This window comes from Amblyraja radiata, chromosome 1 (assembly GCF_010909765.2).
Source record: "Amblyraja radiata isolate CabotCenter1 chromosome 1, sAmbRad1.1.pri, whole genome shotgun sequence".
NCBI classification, from domain to species: domain Eukaryota; kingdom Metazoa; phylum Chordata; class Chondrichthyes; order Rajiformes; family Rajidae; genus Amblyraja; species Amblyraja radiata.
This window is the reverse complement of record NC_045956.1, coordinates 2767657-2789805: the sequence shown is the minus strand read 5'-3', so window position 1 is coordinate 2789805 and position 22149 is coordinate 2767657. Positions and strand designations below refer to the sequence as shown.

General features: G+C 40.8%; 1 protein-coding gene across 1 annotated transcript in view; it reads left to right on the top strand.

Annotated features, from left to right (window-relative positions):
* Positions 1–764: 764 nt before the first annotated feature.
* plk4 (polo like kinase 4) overlaps positions 765–22149 on the top strand; it is a 30565-nt gene continuing 9180 nt past the window's right edge. The window contains exons 1-12 of the mRNA XM_033014432.1: positions 765–817; positions 916–960; positions 6364–6459; positions 7318–7413; positions 7493–7607; positions 8264–9308; positions 10098–10201; positions 11101–11465; positions 13502–13606; positions 15249–15351; positions 17312–17461; positions 20715–20845. Coding sequence (XP_032870323.1) covers positions 922–960; positions 6364–6459; positions 7318–7413; positions 7493–7607; positions 8264–9308; positions 10098–10201; positions 11101–11465; positions 13502–13606; positions 15249–15351; positions 17312–17461; positions 20715–20845 — 2349 coding nt within the window. The 5' untranslated portion in view covers positions 765–817; positions 916–921. The remainder of the gene's footprint in view (positions 818–915; positions 961–6363; positions 6460–7317; positions 7414–7492; positions 7608–8263; positions 9309–10097; positions 10202–11100; positions 11466–13501; positions 13607–15248; positions 15352–17311; positions 17462–20714; positions 20846–22149) is intronic.

The window sequence follows — 22149 nt, the reverse complement described above, 5'->3', positions numbered from 1 at the left end:
AGTTGAGGTCAGTTCATTGACTATATTTAAGAGGGAGTTAGATGTGGCCCTTGTGGCTAAAGGGATCAGGGGGTATGGAGAGAAGGCAGGTACAGGATACTGAGTTGGATGATCAGCCATGATCACATTGAATGGCCGTGCAGGCTCGAAGGGCTGAATGGCTTACTCCTGCACCTATTTTCTATGTAATCTTACTGTCGTTGTCGTGGCGCCGGCATTGTCCCCGGCCGGATGGGGCACGAAGAGCTGTCTGCCCGGTCTGCACTCCACCAATCCCACTGGCAAATGTGTGCATGTGCGGTATTCGGCGCTCTCCACCAAAGATACTGGAGGAGCCTCATCTATTTGATTCCCAAAATGGCGCGGCCCATGACCGTACTCCGGCTTTTTCGTCGAGTGGTCTATCTTGCTCGGAGGTAGACAAAAGTGCTGGAGAAACTCAGCGGGTGCAGCAGCATCTATGGAGCGAAGGAAATAGGCAACGTTTCGGGGCCGAAACCCTCTTTGGCTCCTCTAGTATCTTTGGTCTATAAGATCTTTGCTTTGGTCGACGCTGACGGCGGCGTCAGGCAATACCCTCATGTGCGCATGCGTGCTAGTCGGCCCTCACGTCACGTGACCCGCGATCGCAGCTAAAAAAAGACACCGCCAGGCGGTGACGCGAGCGGAGCCTCGCTGTCAGTTGAGTCAACGGCGGATTTTTCAAAAAATGGGGCGGTTGGAGCGCGGCGCGAGCCGGCGTGCGGGGGGGGAGGAGGAGGAGGGGGAGGGGGAGCAGCAGCGGTGACCGTGACCCGCGCCCTGCGGGGGGGCAACGGCGGACGGACAGTGACTCGCGCCCTGCAGCGGCGGCAGCAGAGGAGCATCAGTCACCCCCGCCCTGCGGCGGCGGCGGGGGCAGCGGCGGACACACAGCGATCAATGGCAATGGCGACCGTCTGCATCGGCGAGAAAATAAAGGTACCCCGCCCGCCCCCACCCACTGATATGCATGTGATGTGGGAAAGAATTGCAGATGGTTCAACACCGAAGACACACACACACAAAGTTCTGGAGAGTAACTCAGCGGGACAGGCTGTCTGTGGAGTATGGTCTCATAGAAAATAGGTGCAGGACTAGGCCATTCGGCCCTTCGAGCCTGCATACTATAATTACGATGGTTGCCATCTGGCTCACCAGGTGTTGATCTCCCTTTCACTCACTGGGATTTCAGTTCCTGTACTTCTTTACAGAGAAACATAGAAAATAGGTGCAGGAGTAGGCCATTCAGCCCTTCGAGCCTGCACCGCCATTCAATATGATCATGGCTGATCATCCAACTCAGTATCCCATCCCTGCCTTCTCTCCATACCCCCTGATCCCTTTAGCCACAAGGGCCACATCTAACTCCCTCTTAAATATAGCCAATGAACTGTGGCCTCGACTACCTTCTGTGGCAGAGAATTCCAGAGATGCCTCGAACACGAAACATCAGCCATTTCTTCTCTCCAGGGATGCTGTCTGCCCCGACTGAGTTGATCCAACATTTTTTGTCTACAAAAGTCCTGACACTCTTTCCTCTGTGGGCAGCATTCGTGGATGCACTGGTCGGGGCCCACCCCCTTTGCCAGTTCTCACGTTAGACCATGTCCGTGTTGCCAAACGTCACCCATTCCTTCTCTCCAGAGATGCTGCCTGTCCCGTTGAGTTACAACAGACAACAGGTGCAGGTGTAGGCCATTCGGCCCTTCGAGCCAGCACCGCCATTCAATGTGATCATGGCTGATCATCCACAATCAGTACCCCGTTCCTGCCTTCTCTCCATATCCCTTAACCCCGCTATCCCTAAGAGCTGTATCTAACTCTCTTGAAAGCATCCAGAGAACCTGCCTCCACCGCCCTCTGAGGCAGAGAATTCCACAGACTCACAACTGTCTGGGTGGAAAAGTGTTTCCTCGTCTCCGTTCCAAAAGGCTACCACTTATTCTTAAACTGTGGCCCCTGGTTCTGGACTTCCCCAACATTGGGAACATGTTTCCTGCCTCTAGCGTGCCCAAACCCTTAACAATCCTATGTGTTTCCTCTCATCCTTCTAAATTCCAGAGTATACAAGCCCAGCCGCTCCAATCTCTCAGCATATGACAGCCCCGCCATCCCGGGAATTAACCTTGTAAACCTACGCTGCACCTTGTAAACCTAGCAAGAATGTCCTTCCTCAAGTTTGGAGACCAAAACTGCACATAATACTCCAGGTGTGGTCTCACTAGGGCCCTGTACAACTGCAGGAGGACCTCTTTGCTCCTATTCTCACTCTTGTTATGAAGGCCAACATGCCATTCACTTTCTTCACTGCCTGCTGTACCTGCATGGTTACTTTCAGTGACTGATGAACAAGGACCCATAGATCCCGTTGTACTTCCCCTTTTCCCAATTTGACACCATTTAGATAATAATCTGCCTTCCTATTTTTGCCACCAAAGTGGATAACCTCGCATTTACTACATTATACTGCATCTGCCATGCATCTGCCCACTTACTCAATCTGTCCAAGTCACCCTGCATCCTCACAGCATCCTCCTCACACTTCACACTGCCACCCAGCTTTGTGTCATCTGCAAATTTGCTAATGTTACTTTTAATCCCTTCATCCAAATCATTAATATATATTATAAATAGCTGCGGTCCCAGCACCGAGCCTTGCGGTACCTCACTTGTCACTGCCTGCCATTCTGAAAGGGTCCCTTTAATTCCTACCCTTTGTTTCCTGTCTGCCAACCAATTTTCTATCCATGTCAGCACCCTACCCCCAATACCGTGTGCTCTAATTTTGCCAACTCCTATGTGGGACCTTATCAAATGCTTTCTGAAAGTCCAGGTATACTACATCCACTGGCTCTCCCTTGTCCATTATCCTGGTTACATCCTCAAAAAATTCCTGAAGATTAGTCAAGCATGATTTCCCCTTCGCAAATCCATGCTGACTTGGACCGATCCTGCTACTGCTATCCAAATGTGCCGCTATTTCATCTTTTATTATTGACTCCAGCATTTTCCCCACCACTGACGTCAGGCTAACTGGTCTATAATTCCCTGTTTTCTCTCTGCCGCCCTTCTTAAAGAATGGGACAACATTAGCTACCCTCCAATCCACAGGAACTGGTCCTGAATCTATAGAACATTGGAAAATTATCACCAATGCGTCCACGATTTCCAGAGCTACTTCCTTAAGTACTCTGGGATGCAGACCATCAGGCCCTGGGGATTTATCAGCCTTCAGTCCCATCAGTCTACCCAACACCATTTCCTGCCTAATGTGAATCTCCTTCAGTTCCTCCGCCACTCCAGATCCTCTGGCCAGTACATCAGGAAGATTGTTTGTGTCCTCCTTAGTTAACGGATCCAAAGTGCCTGTTCAACTCATCTGCCATTTCCTTGTTCCCCATAAGAAATTCACCCATTTCAGTCTTCAAGGGTCCAACTTTGGCCTTAACTAGTTTTTTCCTCTTCAAATACCTAAAGAAGCTTTTACTATCCTCCTTTATATTCTTTGCTAGTTTACCTTCGTACCTCATATTTTCTAATGAAGTTCCCTTAGTCAAATCTGAAGAGGTTTCAACTGTTTTTCAAAAATAAACTTTATTCTTAAAAATATACGTATTGGAAGTGTAATAAATATGTATATTACTTTGCATTCATTGTATCATTGTATCATCCAAGTCATTAATTTGGGCAACAACTAAACAATTCACCCAGAAAAATATTTAAGAGGTATAGAATCCAGGTCCTCAGTATCCAGTGGTGGCAGGAGATTAGACTGTGCTCCTTCCTCAGCACTTTGTGTTGGCTGTACCAAGCATGCACTGCTGCAACCTGGAATGTGCGGGACGGCAGCATTCACTTACTGACATCTCACTAGTAGAGTGAAGGGGAGAGTCTAGTTAAACTCGGTCATGACTGACCATGGGTGATTGGGCATTGGGCATTGAAAATGAGATGCCAACTGTGCAGAAAGATCTGATGAAGAGGGCACTTGTCGCAGCCAACCAAGATGATTAACATTTGTTACCAATCCTTTGTTACTTTTAGATTATAGTCATATGGCATTCGGCAAGCCCTTTGGCCCAATTCGTCCATGCCGATCAAGATGCCATCTAAACTTGTCCCTTTTGCCCATGCTTGGACCTTATCCCTCTAAACCTTTCCAGTCCATGTACCTGTCCAAATGTCTTTTCAATGCTGTTATAGTATCTGCCTCCTCTGACAACTTTTTCCATATACTCACTACCCAAGTCAAGTCAAGTCAAGTGACTTACTACCCCCTGAGTGAAAAAGTTGCTCTTCCGATTCATATTAAATCTTGTCCTTCTCAGTTTAAACATATGTCCTTCAAAAGTTGTAGGAGGAGAATTAGGCCATTGGCTCATCAAGTCTACTCTGCCATTCAATCATAGCTGATATATCTTTCCCTCCCAACCCTATTCTCCTGCCTTTCCTCCATAACCCCTGACACCCGCACTAATCAAGTATTTATCAATCTCCACATTGAAAATATCCATTGACGAGCTCCACGGTCTTCTGTGGCAATGAATTCCACAGATTCACCACCCTCTGACGAAATAAATTCTTCCTCATCTCCTTTGTTAAGATATGCCCTTTTATTATGAGGCTATGGCCTCTGGTCTTAGATTCTCTTCACTAGTGGAAACATAGGTCAACCCCTCAAGTCCTGGCAACATGCAATCTTTCAAGCTTAATGACATCCTTCCTATAACAGGGTGAGCAAATCTGAACACGTACTACAAATGTGGCATCACTGACGTCTCGTACAACTGTAATGTAATGTCCAAATATCTATACTCTACCCTGACTGATGAAGCCTAAATGCCGCCATGACCACCCTATCTGTGACGCCACTTTTGGGCTCTTGGATCCCTTTGCTCTACAATACTCCCCGGGGCCTTGTCATTCACTGTGAAGGTCCTGCCCTGGTTTGTCTTCCTGAAATGCAATGCCGTGTATTTATCTGCATTAAACTCTACTATGGGTTTTTTTTAAGACTGATCTGTCTGCTGCCTTAGTTAGACTTAAGAACCAACAAAGTGATGCAAACAAAATATAGGGATGGGCTAAGTTGAGTTGCGTTGTGGCCATCTTTCATTTCCTTCTGCTCCCCACAAAGTCAATCCCTCACTAACCCAAATCACAATTCATTTTATGTGATACATACCAAAGGTTCTTTTATATCCACATATAACTACATTCTACTTTGTTATTATTTCACAAAATCAAGAAGGTTTGTTAAATATGATCTTAAAAATCTGCATTGGGTGTCTTCGGATCCTTGGTCAAATTGGGGCTCTTTAAATGAAAAGCAGAAGTTTAACTAGACTCTCCCCTTCATTTGTTCAAAATAACATTTATACTTTTCATGATAGTTTTAATGATGAAATTAACCCACTTTTGCTTAAACTATTTGTGCAATCGTACCCTAGATGCTTCTGTCTGCTTCATTTATGTCCATCCTCCAAAGTTGTATTGCCAATGATGTTCAATACTTAGCTTTGGCTAGATCTTACACCATGCTGTCTGTCCTGGGGAAACTGAAAATGTTACATGACCTGCCTCTTTTGCTGCAGCCACGGATATATTAGAAACCACAGAAGAAAATGTGATTTTATTCAAACAATTGAATATTGAGGTGCGGAAGTTTAAATGTTTTATCTTTTCCGATGTGCATTGAAGTGCGCAATGGTTATATTTATGCCACCAAGAGTTCGATACCAGGCAGCTTTATTACAAACTCGTTGCTGACTATAAAAGCTTGTTCATAAATTTAACCTAGAATTTGAAAGTTATTCAACTTTTAATTCGAGTAGCATGACAAACGTACTTTGAATTTTTTGTTAAAGCGGCATTATAAATACTCTAGTAACTGTTGCGGTTTCGCTTGGTGAGGCTTCGAAGAACACGTAATTAATACTTAAGGTCTGTTGCTTGGCGATGAGAAGCCGTTTAATGTTAACGCGGGAATAAAACCGGGATTGGGTTTTATTGACTCAGTCTCTTCCTTTGAATCAATTCAATATTTCGCTGGCCCGTCCTTAGTCAAAGGGAAACTGGTTAAGTTCCCGTCGGTTGTTCTAAAATGCTTGATCGAGTGTTGAATTGCATCTTAAAATGCAAGAGTACAATGTCCAGCGATTTTAGGTTGTCAGTTGCAGATGATGAAAATGCCATTACGGTAAGGAGCATTTGATTTCTGAAAACCTATCAAGAGCGTTATTTGCACCTGGCTTGGCAGTTACCGCTGCATTATTGCTAGGACATTAAGAGTATTACTAACATCGGTGACTAAGCGAAGTTTTCGAATCCATTATTTTTCAGGACTTCAAGGTTTTAACGCTGCTCGGGAAGGGCTCGTTCGCTTGTGTTTATCGAGCAAAATCCGTGAGCACTGGTCTGGAGGTGGCAATTAAAATGGTAAATTTACCTTGAGCGGTATCATGTTTTGTCATCGTTGTATGTCAGTGGCAGTCTTGACGTCCAGCTATTTAGTTAGGCTCGCATTATTGGAATTTGTTTTTAAATGTTTTTATTTTGTAAATATGTTGGGGATTTGACAGTAAAGTTTGCCTTGAATGTTTGATTTGAAACGTCCTAAAACGTCGTTGTTTATCATGGGTTGTTCATTTCTTCAGTCAGTGATATAAGAACATTTTCCAGTATTTCTGCCATTGGAATTCTTAGACCCTTTTTAACCAACTTGTAATTAATAACACTTCTTGGACAACTTGGTTATAGCCATATTTCCAAATGTTTTTTTCTCATTGCTGAGTGCACATGGCTAGAATAATCTTTCCAATTAAATAATGATAAATCCAGCTAAAAATCGCAAGCATGGTGTGACTTGTTCAGAATCCATATGCTGCCAGAGGTTTTGACATCCACTTGTTGGAGGAAATTAAAAGTCAAGATAGAATAACAATCAAGTACTTGAGGTGATTGCCAAATGAAACACTGTTGTTGTCTTTTAAAGAATACAAAGTTGCACCTATTTCTTTGAGAAACTGGTCTCTGTTTTTTAGCATCATTGCATTGGAAAAAAAATGTCACTTCTAACTGTAATAAAAATAAATTCAATGCTGGTAACTTGAATCTATTTATGATGAGAAATAATCTTCACATTTGCATAAAAATATTTGTAAATAATTTTGTACTCGAGTGTATTTTTCCCCCAAAGTTTTAAAATGGAAAGAAATTCATTTAAATGTACATTATTGAAATTATATGGTTACAATGTTTCTGGATATCTTGATGGATATGGTCGTCTATTTCTAGATTGACAAAAAGGCCATGCACAAAGTGGGAATGGTACAGAGAGTCCGCAATGAAGTGGAGATTCATTGTCAGTTGAAGCATCCATCTATCTTGGAGGTAAGTACAGTTGTATGAGCACCTTTCTCGTGCATCTAATGTACTAGAATACTTATGGGTGATTCTTATTTTCTTTCAGCTTTACAACTATTTTGAAGACAGCAATTATGTCTATTTGGTACTGGAAATGTGCCACAATGGAGAGATGAGCAGATATTTAAAGAACAGGAAGGCTAATTTCGCAGAGGGTGAAGGTACTACTATTTGAAAATATTTATTAGGAACATATCAATGAATTTCAACGGTCGTAAGTGATAGGAGCAGAATTAGGCCATTCAACCATCACATCGGCTCCGCCATTCAATCATGGCTGATCTAACTCTCCCTCCGAACCGCATTCTCCTGCCCTCCCCATAACCCTTGACACCTGTACTAATCAAGAATCTATCTGTGTCTGCCTTAAAAATATCCATTGACTGCCTCCACAGCCTTCTGTGCAAGGAATTCCACAGATTCACCACCCTCTGACTAAAGAAATTCCTCCTAGTCTCTCTTCATAATGTTCATGACTCCCTTAAAACCATCACCTTATCTCCAACTTGTTTCCTTGTAAAAGCTAGAATGTGCTGGCATCTCCCAAATCTATACCTACATTTCCCACAGTTCCTGGTCTGATACCATCTAAACATTGCCGCAGCACTGACACAGCCATTATCAAAGTGACAGATTATATTATACTTGACTGGTGCCATGGTACTCATTCTTTTCAATACCCTGCACTTTGGGATGTTAACATAATTATTTGGAGATAATGGGGAATGAATTAATGTGTGAAGGAAGGGGGAAATGTTTCAGAATAAACTGTGTGAAATTGACGTTCATTATGTTCTTCTTTTAAAATATAACACAGCTCGACATTTCATGCATCATATTATTACTGGAATGCTGTACCTTCACTCGCATGGTATATTGCATCGGGACCTCACTCTTTCTAATCTTCTACTTACAAGTGACATGAACATAAAGATTGCCGATTTTGGATTGGCTGCACAGCTCAAAATGCCCAATGAAAAGCATTTCACCATGTGTGGCACCCCCAATTACATTGCACCAGAGATCGCGACTCGCAGTGCTCATGGTCTTGAATCTGACGTATGGTCTCTTGGGTGCATGTTTTATACTTTTCTGGTTGGAAAGCCACCATTTGACACTGACACTGTTAAAAACACACTAAATAAGGTGATGCTGGCAGATTATGAAATGCCAACATTTATTTCAAATGAAGCTCAAGATTTGATCTATCACCTGCTTCGAAAAAATCCAGCCGATCGCATCAGTCTTTCTAGTATATTGGACCATTCGTTCATGATGAAATGCCCTTCATCCAAAAGTAAAGATCCAAGATCTGTAGAGAACTCGATGGATAGTGGGCATGCCACAATTTCAACTGCATTTACCACAGGAACTGGATCTTCAGGCACTAGTGCGTCAGGACGCCTACATCAGAGGACAAAACAAGTCATAGGACAGTTTCTTCCGAATAAAATAGCAGTCATCACTTCACACAATAGTATTAATGATACTTCATCCCAAGGATTCAGTGCTGTATATAATGAGGGAAGAGTACAAAATACTGAAATTAACAAAAGTGGTAGAGGAAGAGCTGTACAACATGGAGACGAAGAACGACCTCACTCTCGATGGCTTCGAAGGGCACACTCCACTGATCGATCTGGTAACTTTCAAAATCAGATTCCAGAAAAGCCAAACAGCAGCATGGAACGTTGTCAGTCTGTTGATGCACTGTCACAGTCAATCAGACATGGAGTGCACAATCCTGCAAACTTATATCGAGATGATTATGCAAATATTCCACAGTTTAATAAAGGACTTTCAGATAATGTTGGGACTCGTGATAAGCTCGCTACGTCTCCTCCTGTTAAGCAGTCCACAAAGTAAGCACTTTTTTTTACCATTATATAATATTGGTGACTTAAGTCATTTGATGACTTAAACTCAGAGATGGAAACTTAAACTCAGGCTATAAGATGGTGAGATAGAATAAATGAAAATAAATTTGAATCAATTATACTGGTTTTCATAACGGAAAACATACCAGAAGGATGTATGTTAAGAGCTCTACCTAGTGTTCAGAACAAAGGGCTGTCTTGATAATTACTCTGGAGTGACAACATTTAATTTTCCACAATGCTGTTTGAAAACATTGAAGGATCAGCATAGTGGCACGGTTTTAGAACTGCTGCCTTGAGGCTTCAGTGACATGGGTTCGATCCTGACCTCTAGTTCCTTCTGTGAGTTTTCATTTTCTTTATGGGTTTTCTGCCATGTTCCAAAGACATGCGGATTGGTAGTATCATTGGCTCATGTTAATTGCCCTTAGTGTTGATTAGTAGCAGGGTAGAGGAGTAAATGGCAATGTGGAGACTAAAGGTTAAAGGGAATATTAATGTGGAAATGAGATTGCTGCGAGAGCTGGTATAAGCTTGTTGGGCCATAATGGCCTCCTATGTCATAAGGAAATGATAGAGATCCTTGTTAATATACTGTACTTAATGTGTAATATTAATGGTAATAATGTATTTGTGAATGTGTGGTGATATTGCTTGTAAAGTATTGGTCAACCTAGTGCATGATTAAAAAATGTCATTACATCTTATATCATGTTATTTTCAAGTAAGCTAGGAGTTATTAACAAAGTGTATCTTTTCTAATTTTATTCACAGCCCAAACTTTACTTACCAGCCTATTTCCAGTGGGCCACTCTTGGAGCAGATATCACAGGTCGGGCCAATACAACACTGGTTTGAAAATGGCCAGCCACATCATGGTATGTTGCATTCTTTTTAGAGTTTAGAGGACTTTGGAATGTGGGAGGCAACCAGGGCACTTGGAGAATGTACAAAACTACATGCAGACAGCACCCGTAGTCAGGATTGAACCCAGGTATCTGCCGCTGGCAGGCAGCAATGCTGCCACTGTGCCACTTTTGATTTTGTTTTTAAACATATTTTTCTTTCTCCCTTCTTTGATATCCATGCAAGCATTTTTTTAGTAAAGGCCTGACTGGGGAGAATCTCCCCCTATATTTTGCTGACATACTTTCAAAGCTGATTATGCTATGTCAAAGTCAACCTAGTTGCCCAACTCAGCACGTTAATAAGTGCCATCCTATCCTTTTAAGAACTGTCTGAAACAGCATGACTGAGGTGGATTTTGCACTGTCCATTGCTGTATGGCGTGCTTCCTCTACATTAGCACCATAAATGGTATATGCAATGGTCAACCCACCTTGCCCTTTTTTCTTGTTTGTCGTTAAAGACTGTAATGCTGGTGCAAATGAGTTTTGTGAAATATTGGTAGTCACAATTATTTTTGAAATGAAATACAATGTCCTCAGGCTATTCATAGTTGAAACCTAAATATGTTTTTAATTTTCCTGAAGTTAAACCTGTTTTTCTGAATAGCTTCTAGAAGTGTATTACATGGTTAAAGTATGTACAAGAACATACCAAAGTGGTAGTTTAATTGGCCACTGTAAATGGGGGGAGGTGGAAGAGCTGGTGAGAATTTGGAGAGAATAAAAATGGGATTAATGTAAATGTATGATTGATAATCAGTATGAATTAGCGAGCCAAATGATATGTTTCAGTGCTGTATCTCTCTAACTCTGATATCTGTACAATATTTAGGCAAATTTATGCAAGTTTCATGTGTATCATTTTGTAGCTTCATTCAGAAAACCAATGGATATCAGCACTACCAATAGTTCTGGTGGCAATTTCCATAGTGGAAGAAAGCAGGTTCTAGATGAAGTCGCAGCAGCAAATACCTGGACGAGAAAATCCAGCAACACAGTGAAAACTGATGAGCTTTCCCAAAAAGGCCACTTCAGAAAACAAATGGATATTCAGAAATGTGAAGGGGATTCCAGACAATTAGACACAAAGTATACCCGTCCTCAAGCTTTGAAACAAGCTTTAAAACTGGAAAGGCAGCCTGTTGAAACCCAAAAGAAGACATTACAAGAGTTGGTGTCGCCACTGAAGGCCCACAGACTTAAAGCAATCCGGCAAAAAACCAAGAATGCAGTGGTAAGGACTATAATTTGTTCTAGCATTGTTGTAGATTTAACAGGCTGATTAACCTATAATGATACAATATGCAATTCCATCTAGGCATTGCATGACCGTTTTTTCAGGTCTTTAACAAAATCTTACATTTGCTCACTGCCCCTCCACTTTTTCTGTTATAAATTCAAATGTCCATAGTTGTAATGGAAACTGTCCATGTGGCCGGATAATGTTGCACTTTCATTTGCCAGTGTAATTGAATAGGATATTTCATAAAATAGTATGGCATGGTCATAGCAATAGTTATTGTGTGAACTCAAAAAGCGATTGACAGAGTATCTCATAAACGTGGGGGGGGGGGGGAATGAATTCCATTGATATACAGATTGCTTGGTAAAATTTGTGAACATTGAGGGTTTGCAAATATGATGATGGATACACAGCAGATACATTTAAAGTATCTATTGGCGTATGCTTTCCTTTGCTTTAATAAATGATAATTCTAATTCAGAGGAAAATCAATGAAATAGTAAATAATAATTTCTGATCGGGGCTCAGATGGGGTACTTTGTCCAATTGTAGAACCTACACGTATGCACTTTTTATATTCATTCACACCATGTGGAGTTAATTATCTAGGCCAACGCATTACTCATCCCTTTTTGCCCTTGAGATAGTGTATTAGTTTAAATTATTATTCTGAGCCCTTGACTGGCTGAAGAACCCACAACCTTTGGTTTGAACTTGTGGCTTTCAGACCTACAGAATGAATGCACTATTATGATTATTATCTCTGGCTGAATAGGTGCAGCTTTCACCAGTTGAGGTTAAGATTTGAATATAAGAACCTATGCTAATGTACTATTGCGCAGCATTAAGGGATTGCTGCACTGCTGTCTTTTAGATCAGAGATTAAACCGTGGCTCAATTTATTCCAGCGATTATAAAAGATTTGTGACAGATTTGAAGGAGTCTACAGTGTTCTGACCGTTATTTATACCTCAATTAACATTACTTTAACAAACGATAATCTGATTTTTGTTTTGAGCACAACTGGATTGGCATGTTTCTAATGTAACCGTAATGCTTACACTTTAAACATTAATGTTCCAAAACCAGAAGTCTTGAAAAATGTTTTATAAATGCAATATTTAATAATCTGAAGTTTTCTCCAAATATCTAGATTAGGTGTGAATACTTTAGCAAATTCATTTCTATTATTTTTGTTGATCACCTAAGATTTTGATGTCAAATCAGTCTTCTAAGAATCACTTAATCTGCCAGCAACTATTGGAGGCATCAGATTATTGTGCCATTTCATTGCCGTGCAGATCAATTCTGTTTGGGTAAATAGCCAATATAAAATAACCTGCTGGACAATTGCAATTCTTGGAGAAAGTATTTGAAAGAGGGGTATTACGAAGCGTTAAAATAGGGTACAATAATAACCAAAGCTTTCTCAGAAACTCAAATTTAATTCAGTTGGGGAGTTGATTTTTTTTAAACCAGCGGTGAAGTTTTGGTGGTTTGAGGCCAGGCCACATTGTGGTGTCCTGTTAATTATCCTACTTCAGAACAAACACAAGAACACTGAAATAAGTGCAAAACGTATTTACAAGTTTGTCAGAATAATAGTTGCAATTTTCTAGAAGGATTGACAAGCTGGAGTTCTTTTTCAAAAACAAAGAAAGTAGACGGAGATCTTTAGGACTATTAATGAATTACATCAGCTGGGATTCTGATAGAAAGTTTTATATCGCAGGTATTATCTACGTCTAGAATCCATATTATCAATTATATATATATAAGGAGAAATACCTTGTGAATGGTTAAGAAATAGAAATGAATATTTACCAAAAAACTGCTTGAGACGGGTAACGTCTACACTGTAAAGGAAAATAGGCACGAATAAGGAAAAAAAATAAAGGAATGCTGAAAGGCCGAGATGAGGCATATAGAATGGGGAAAAACGTGTTTTGTCTAAACATTGTCACATTGTGTATTTTATGTCATATTGTCTTGATGTGCAGCTATGACTAACTACTCATGTTGTTCAGGTCAGTATTCTTGACTCGGAGGAAGTATGTATGGAACTTTTGAAAGGGAGTGGTGCTCAAGAATGTGTAAGGGAAGTACTTAGAATATCCTGCGATGGAAACATGGTAAGTTAAATGTTTGATCATTTGTTTCAATGTTGTACTTTTTCACATTTATTTTAAATGAGAATACTGGGGAAAGACGGAGAATTCACTAAGTTATAAACTACAGATGATTTGATCATAATTTTATGTATAATTGTATAATTCTGGTTCTTGTCAAGGGATAATGTTTTCTCCTAACTATATTCAACCTAACCCACTAATGTGGGCATGGCTGGGCAGTGTATATCTTTTACAGGTATACTTCAAATCACGAAAGAATTACATTTGTGGGAAATATTTCCTTAACACTAGTTAGATCCCATGGGATTCAAGGAAAGATAGCTGAATGGATAGAAAGTTTAAGAAGGAACTGCAGATGCTGGAAAACCGAAGGTAGACAAAAGTACTGGAGAAACTCAGCGGGTGCGGCAGCATCTATGGAACGAAGGAAATAGGCAACGTTTCGGGCCGAACCCCTTCTTCAAACTGATGAATGGATAGAAAATTGGCTTCGTGGAAGGAAGCAGTGGGTGATGGAGGAATGTTGCTTTTCACACTGGAGGCCTATGACTAGTGGTGTGCCTTGGGGTTTGGTGCTGGGCCCGTTACTGTTTGTCATCTATATCTATATCAAAGATTTGGATGAGAATGTACACGGCATTGGTTGTAAGTTTGCAGATGATACAAAGTGGGTGGCATTGTAGATAGTGAAGATGGTAGATAGGGTGGTCAAAAAGGCTTTTGGCACATCGGCCTTCATCAGTCAAAGCATTGAGTATAGAAGTTAGGAGGTCATGTTGCAGTTGTATAAGATGTTGGTAAGGCTGCATTTAGAGTATAGTTCAGTTTTGGGCACCATGTTATGGGAAAGATGTTGAAAGCTGGAAAAGGTGCAAAGAAGATTTACAAATATGTTTCCAGGACCAGGGCCTGAGCTATAGAGAGAGGTTGAGAAGGCTAGAACTTTATTCCTTGGAGCACAGGAGGATGAGGGGTGATCTTATAGAGGTGTACAAAATTATGAGAGGAATAGATTGTGTAGATGCACACAGTCTCTTGCCCAGCGTAGGGGAATCAAGAACCAGAGGACATAGGTTCAAGATGAGGGGGGGGAAAGATTTAATAGGAACCTAATAGGTAACATTTTCACAAAAAGGATGGTGGATGTATGGAACAAGCTGCCAGAGGAGGTATTTCGGACAGGTGCTATCGCAATGTTTAAGAAACATTTGGACAGATTCGCGGATAGGATGAGATATGGGCCAGATGCAGGCGTGGAACTAGTGTAGATGGGACACTTTGGCTGGTGTGGTAAATTGGGCCGAAGGGCCTGTATCCAATCTGTAATACTAAGCCAAGTTATGAAAATCAAGAAGGTGGAGAGATTTGAGTTAGGAATAGTTTCATGCAGTGTATTTCTTAGAGCAGAAAGTGGTGCATTGTAGAGAGACATAGATTAGTAAATAGAGAACAAATACCCTAACGAATCAGTGAATTTATATTGAAAATTCACTAACCAACATTCCTAAATCAGGAATACCTACATGCTGTATTATAACCTTGATTCCACTCAAGATTTCATTAAATCTAACATTCTCTATACACTCTAGATTCTTAACAAAATGATTTTAAAGATAATGTTTGTGACATTTAATTCATGTAGATCCATATTTATCATCCTAATGAAGGAAGAGGCTTCCCGATAGACAACAGACCACCATCTCCACCAGAGGAAGTATTTGTTTACAGTTTTGATGATTTACCAGGTACCGATTAGTAATAGTGAATAGATTACTTGATAAAGATATGATATGTATTCGAGAAAGCTGCCAGAATTATAGTCTCAAGAAGCTGTTTTGCATATAACAGTGGGCTAAATCGAACAATGGCTACGTTGCTTAATTCCTAATTCAGAAGCCTCAATATGAAACTGTAAATCCGAGCACAGCAAACAGAGAATTTGCATTTAGTTAATTAAATAAATCTTGCCTTTTAACGCAAGGGTCTATGATAGTGTCAAGAAATAATCACATTATTATTTTTTTTAAGCTATTTCACTAATATTCTTCAGATATAAAGTCTACTGACCAAATGTGGTAGGAGATTCTAGTTCTGTAACATTGTCGGTGATTCTTAAATGTCCTTAAAAATTCCATGTTATTTAGTTGCATACAGTATTAAAAGCTTTAATTGAGCAATTCTTTAAATGCTTCAAGTGATTAAAATGTTTTAACCAAATAGAATATGGCACGCTAAGAATGCAGCTCACCATAGAGTCCTCAAGGATAAATTGAGAGGAGCAAGACGCATGGCTTTCCCAGCGTTAAGGCAATAAAGTTTTATCTTCTTTCCTCCTATTTCTCCCACTGTCGGGGGAGTCGATCCATCCGCAATCGGGGCGATCGAAGCTCCCGTGATTGGGCCGTCGAAGTTCCTGCGGCTTGGAGCTCCCGAATTCGGTCCGTAACCAAGGGACCACGAGCTCCACGATTTTAAAGGCTTCCAAGGTTGGAGCTCCCGAAGTCGCTCCCCAACAAGAGGCCGCCAGCTCCACGATGTTAGGCCGCAGTACGGACGAAGATACGACACGGAAATAAGTCGCATCTCCGTCGATGAAAGAGATTTTTTTTAAAGTTTCCCCCACCGCCCCCCCACATAATACAAAACTAAAAGTACACTAAAACATACATTTTACAACAAACTAAAAACAACAAAGAAGGAAACCGGGTGACGCCAGCCTGTCTGTCCTTTCCTACTTTGTTCTTTTAATAGTTTGTGCTACATTTATGTTTTAGAGTTCTTTAGCTTGTTTTATGTCGGGGGGAGGAGAGGGGTGTAAACTTTAAAAATCTCTTACCTGCAACGGAGATGCAATTTTTTTCCGTATCGTATCTCCGTCCGCACTGCGGCCTAACATCGAGGAGTTGGCGGCCTCTGCTGGAGACCGAGTTTGGGAGCTCCAACCGTGAGAGCCTGCGGACTTCACATCGTGGAGCTCGTGGTCCCTGGTTAGAGACCAACATCGAGAGCTCCAAGCCGCGGGGGCTTCGATTGCCGGCTGCGTGAGCTTCGATCGTCCCGACGGATGGTTCGACTGCCCCGACCGCGGGAGAATAAAGAGGGAAGAAGATTGGACTTTTTTGCCTTCCATCACAGTGAGGAATGTGGTGAATCTGCTGTGGTGGATGTTTATGTGAACTTTTATGTAGTTGTGTGTCTTGTTGCTTTTTTTAGTATGGCTGCATATCACTGTACCTTAATTGGTGCACGTGACAATAAAAGAGCTTTGAAAAGACGAGACAGACCGTTTGCGGGGCAGCCATCGTCGGCGCCACCTGGTGGTCATAACATTAACCATTATTTGAGGTGTCCACAAATTTAAAAAAATTTGATGTTATACAATAAATGTTTGAGAAAATGTAATATTTTGTTGAAGAATAACGTAATCAAATATGTTTAAGCAAACATTTGTGTATGAACAATATATGTGTAACCGTTGCACTCTGCTGAAAGATCATTAATTTCAAATATTACAGTTTCATTAGATTCAGCTGTTTCCAACCGTTTTTGTTTTATTCAAAATTGTTAATATTCTCGGTATTTTGAGTTTGCTTTGGAGTCCTCTTCTATTCAAGTGCATTGAATTCAGTTGTTTAAAAAATGTATTAAAATCCACATCCTGTAAATTATTCCTACTTCATCTTCACTGTTCCATATTGGTTTCAGAAAGTTATTGGAAGAAATACCAGTATGCATCAAAGTTTGTACAACTCGTGAGATCCAAAACGCCCAAAATCACACTGTATACCAAGTATGGCAAATGCATGTTGATGGAGAATGGTCCACAAGCTGATGCTGAAGTCTGTTTTTATGATGGTGAGTTTTAAGTAATTAATAATGATCTGCAACCTATGCTTGTGGTTGCATGCAGATATTAGTTTTCATTTTTATGGAATGAGACCGTTGAAGCATATGTCACTGCTGGCCATAAATATGCTAACTATCCTAATTCTACATTGTAATTAAAAACTTCAACATTATGACTTTTGGCACTTGAAGGGCTAACCCATTAAAAAGTAAATGCTGACACTTTCTACCTTGTTTGCCTTTTGTACAGAGTCCCAAGCTCCCAACACCCTCTAAATATAAACAAATTATCCAACTCTTGTCTTTGCATGACTTCAAATGTATTGTTCTTGATCTCTAGCTGATGGGTCCTTCCTTTCTACTTTATCTGTTTTTATACTCCATTAAATCTCTTTTCAGCGCCCTCTGTTCTAGGTTAAACTAGAGTCGTTTTCTTATCCATCAATCCGTCTTCAAAAAAATCTCCATTCCATTCAGCAATCTTGGAAAAGTGGGCAATGTGGTAGACACAGTTTACAAAATAATATAGATGGGATGAAAAGATGTATAACATCTATTACTCATTTTGTTGGGAAGGATTGAAAAACAGAATGATATTAAATGCTGAGCAAATTATTAATTGTTTTACAAAAGGAACTTGGTCTGGTAGTATATGAAATAGAAGGTAAACCTGCATTGACAGCAATTAATTAGGAAAACAAATGAATTGGCATTTGTTGTAAGGTGCTTGGAGTATAAAAGTAGGCAAGTCTCTGTGCAATTGTACATGGCATTGATGAGACTATGCAGAATACTGTGTACAGTTTTGGAATCTAGCTCAGAACAGATTTTCCACTGGAGGCAGCACAAATATATTCACAAGATGCAGTAAAGCTTTAATTCAGCATCCAATTGTTTAGAAATTCTGATGGGCTAGCATCTGGCTCACTCAAAGTAAGTCGAGGGTCCAGACTGCAAGTAAGGTGTGCAGCCAGAGCTAGAACAGGGGTCTGAGTGCTTGTATATGGCCCATTTTCTTTAAACTAAATTTATTATTAATTGGAATATACTCTGGAAAACTGTCCAATATGTAAAATTGTGGGGGGGGGAAATCCTCTGCAGTTGTACAGAGCCCTAGTGAGACCACACCTGGCGTATTGTGTGCAGTTTTGGTGCCCTAATTTGAGGAAGGACATTCTTGCTATTGAGGGAGTGCAGTGTAGGTTTACAAGGTTAATTCCCGGGATGACGGGACTGTCATATGCTGAGAGAATGGAGCAGCTGGGCTTGTACACTCTGGAGTTTAGAAGGATGAGAGGATATCTCATTGAAACATATAAGATTGTTAAGGGCTTGGACACACTAGAGGCAGGAAACGTGTTCCCGATGTTGGGGGAGTCCAGAACCAGGGGCCACAGGTTAAGAATAAGGAGTAAGCTTTTTAGAACGGAGACGAGGAAACACTTTTTCTTACAGAGAGTGGTGAGTCTGTGGAATTCTCTGCCTCAGAGGGCGGTGGAGGCAGGTTCTCTGGATGCTTTCAAGAAAGAGCTAGATAGGGTTCTTAAAAATAGCGGAGTCAGGGGATATGGGGAGAAGGCAGGAACGGAGTACTGATTGGGGATGATCATGTATGATCACATTGAATGGTGGTGCTGGCTCGAAGGGCAAAATGGCCTACTCCTGCACCTATTGTCTATAAAATGTATTTGCTATTAAAAGGAGGAACATACAATAAGTGCAGAAATTCTGTTGAAATGCCACTGGAATTTTACAGTACTAAATTGATTCCTAGGATGAGATTGTTATATGAGGAGAAATCAAATAAGATTGGCCTATACTCTGGGTACCTTTGAAGAATTGAAAAACATCTTGACACGAGGATGAAATTGGATCTGGAGCTTAATGGTTTAGCCTTGGAAGAAGGGAATTAAGCATTTAGGATTTGGATGAGGAGACATTTTTAATTAATAAAATGGCAAATGGTTAGCACTTTCTATGCTGGAGTGCTACCCTTATTTGCTCATTGGGCATTTTCCAAACTAAGATTGAAACGTTTTCATGTACTAAAAGAGAATTGAGCAAATCAGTAAATTGAACACAAATGGAATTTGAGTTGAGTGATCCACTATGATGTTATTGGATGATGTAACATACAACTGATGAAATGGTCTACTATTTCTTCTTATCCTTTTAAATCTTCTATATATTTTCTTTAGTTGCTCCATCCCCTCTTGAATATGATGACCAGAACCCTGTACAGGACTCCAGTTATGGTCTGAATAGTGTTTTATACAGCTCAGGCATAACCACTCTACTCCTTAAAGTATATCTCTCTGCCAATAAAGTATACTGAATGCTTTCATAACTACATAATCTTCAACTTCTGTCATCTATGGGCATATATTCTAAGGCCCCAATGTTTATCTACAGTTGTCATTGTAACACCATGTTACTGTGTCTCTGGTCTTGTTTGTCCTCCTCAAATGCATTGCATCACACTTCAGGCTGAATTCTTGTCACTTTTCTGTCCACTTGGCCAAGCAATTGAAAATGTTCTGCAGTGCACTAATGCCTACATTCATGCAGCCAGTTTTTGTAATATCCAAAGTATCTTGATCAAAGCTCTTACCTTGCAGTCTTATTGTCATGTAAAATAAAGCACAACAAATCCCACTGCCAAAGGCCTTTTGTCACTAAGGCAACCGTTTGTTTCTTGTTATTTAGCCAGTTTTCTATCAATCTTTTATTTGCATCGCATGAGCTGTACTTTTTTTAAATCAGTCAACTGTGCAGCATGTTGTTCAGGTCTTTCCAAAATTAATATTACATTTAACAAATACTCTATTTATCCTCCTTGTGACCTCCAAGTCTATGGACTTGCCCCTTAATCAATCCAAGATGATCATTACGACAGATGGCACAATGGGCTAAGTGTTCGGCTGGCGACCGGAAGGTGGCCGGTTCGAATCCCGCTTGGAGTGCATACTGTCGTTGTGTCCTTGGGCAAGACACTTCACCCACCTTTGCCTGTGTGTGAATGTGTGTGAGTGATTGGTGGTGGTCGGAGGGGCCGTAGGCGCAGAATGGCAGCCACGCTTCCGTCAGTCTGCCCCAGGGCAGCTGTGGCTACAGAAGTAGCTTACCACCACCGAGTGTGACTGAGGAGTGAATGAATAATGCGATGTAAAGCGCCTTGAGTATTAGAAAGGCGCTATATAAATCCCATCCATTATTATTATTATTATCCCTGATTGAATAATCGTGATCATTTTTTTAACAGGAGCAAAAGTTAACAAGACATCAGAGATTATTCGTATCATAGAAAAATCTGGGAAATCTCACACACTCCGAGGAGGAAAAATGAATGACCTGGGTGAAGGAATAAAATGTTATATGGAACATGCAGAGGAGGTAAAACTATTTTTCTTGAGGTATAGTTAAACTTCAATTATCCAGCATTGTTTGGACTTTGATAGTGACAAACTAGCAGATTTTTTTTTACTATTGGACATTACTCCTATTAATACCCAAGCACTTTTATTTATTTTATTGGATCACAATGGTATGATAAATTTTCACATGAATCTAATCAGTTTAACAGGAGCAGAAATTATTCAGGAATTCTGGACTCCAACTGAAAACTACTCACCTTTTGCATCCCAAATATGGTTCTTGCCCCACCCAGCCCGTGGTCCAGATTCCAGCCATGATGGCACTCCATCATCTCCAGCCTCGCACCCACAGTTGTACTCTGGGCCCAACTCTCACTTTAGAGCAATGAGTGGTCTGGATTTCCAAACAATAGCATGCTGCCTTATCAGAGTTTTACTGTGGTTGGGTTTTTTTTCACATTGACTTTTACTATTCATAAGTTTTTTTTTTAATAAACTTTATTACTCAGAAAAATGGTAATCTTGCTAGGATATACATAACCAAGAACATCACTATATTGCTTTCTGTGTCTTGTGACTAAATAATTATCTTCTTGTGCTGTGATTGATTGGAATGAAAGAGAAATAAGCCAATAGATTCAACAATAAATGGAAAGTATTTGGTGGCCGACTAGGAAAAGGGGAGATGCAGCGAGACCTGGGTGTCATGGTACACCAGTCATTGAAAGTGGGCATGCAGGTGCAGCAGGCAGTGAAGAAAGCGAATGGTATGTTAGCTTTCATAGCAAAAGGATTTGAGTATAGGAGCAGGGAGGTTCTACTGCAGTTGTACAGGGTCTTGGTGAGACCACACCTGGAGTATTGCGTACAGTTTTGGTCTCCAAATCTGAGGCAGGACATTATTGCCATAGAGGGAGTGCAGAGAAGGTTCACCAGACTGATTCCTGGGATGTCAGGACTGTCTTATGAAGAAAGACTGGATAGACTTGGTTTATACTCTCTAGAATTTAGGAGATTGAGAGGGGATCTTATAGAAACTTACAAAATTCTTAAGGGGTTGGACAGGCTAGATGCAGGAAGATTGCTCCCGATGTTGGGGAAGTCCAGGACAAGGGGTCACAGCTTAAGGATAAGGGGGAAATCCTTTAAAACCGAGATGAGAGGAACTTTTTTCACACAGAGAGTGGTGAATCTCTGGAACTCCCTGCCACAGAGGGTAGTCGAGGCCAGTTCATTGGCTATGTTTAAGAGGGAGTTAGATGTGGCCCTTGTGGCTAAGGGGATCAGAGGGTATGGAGAGAAGGCAGGTACGGGATACTAAGT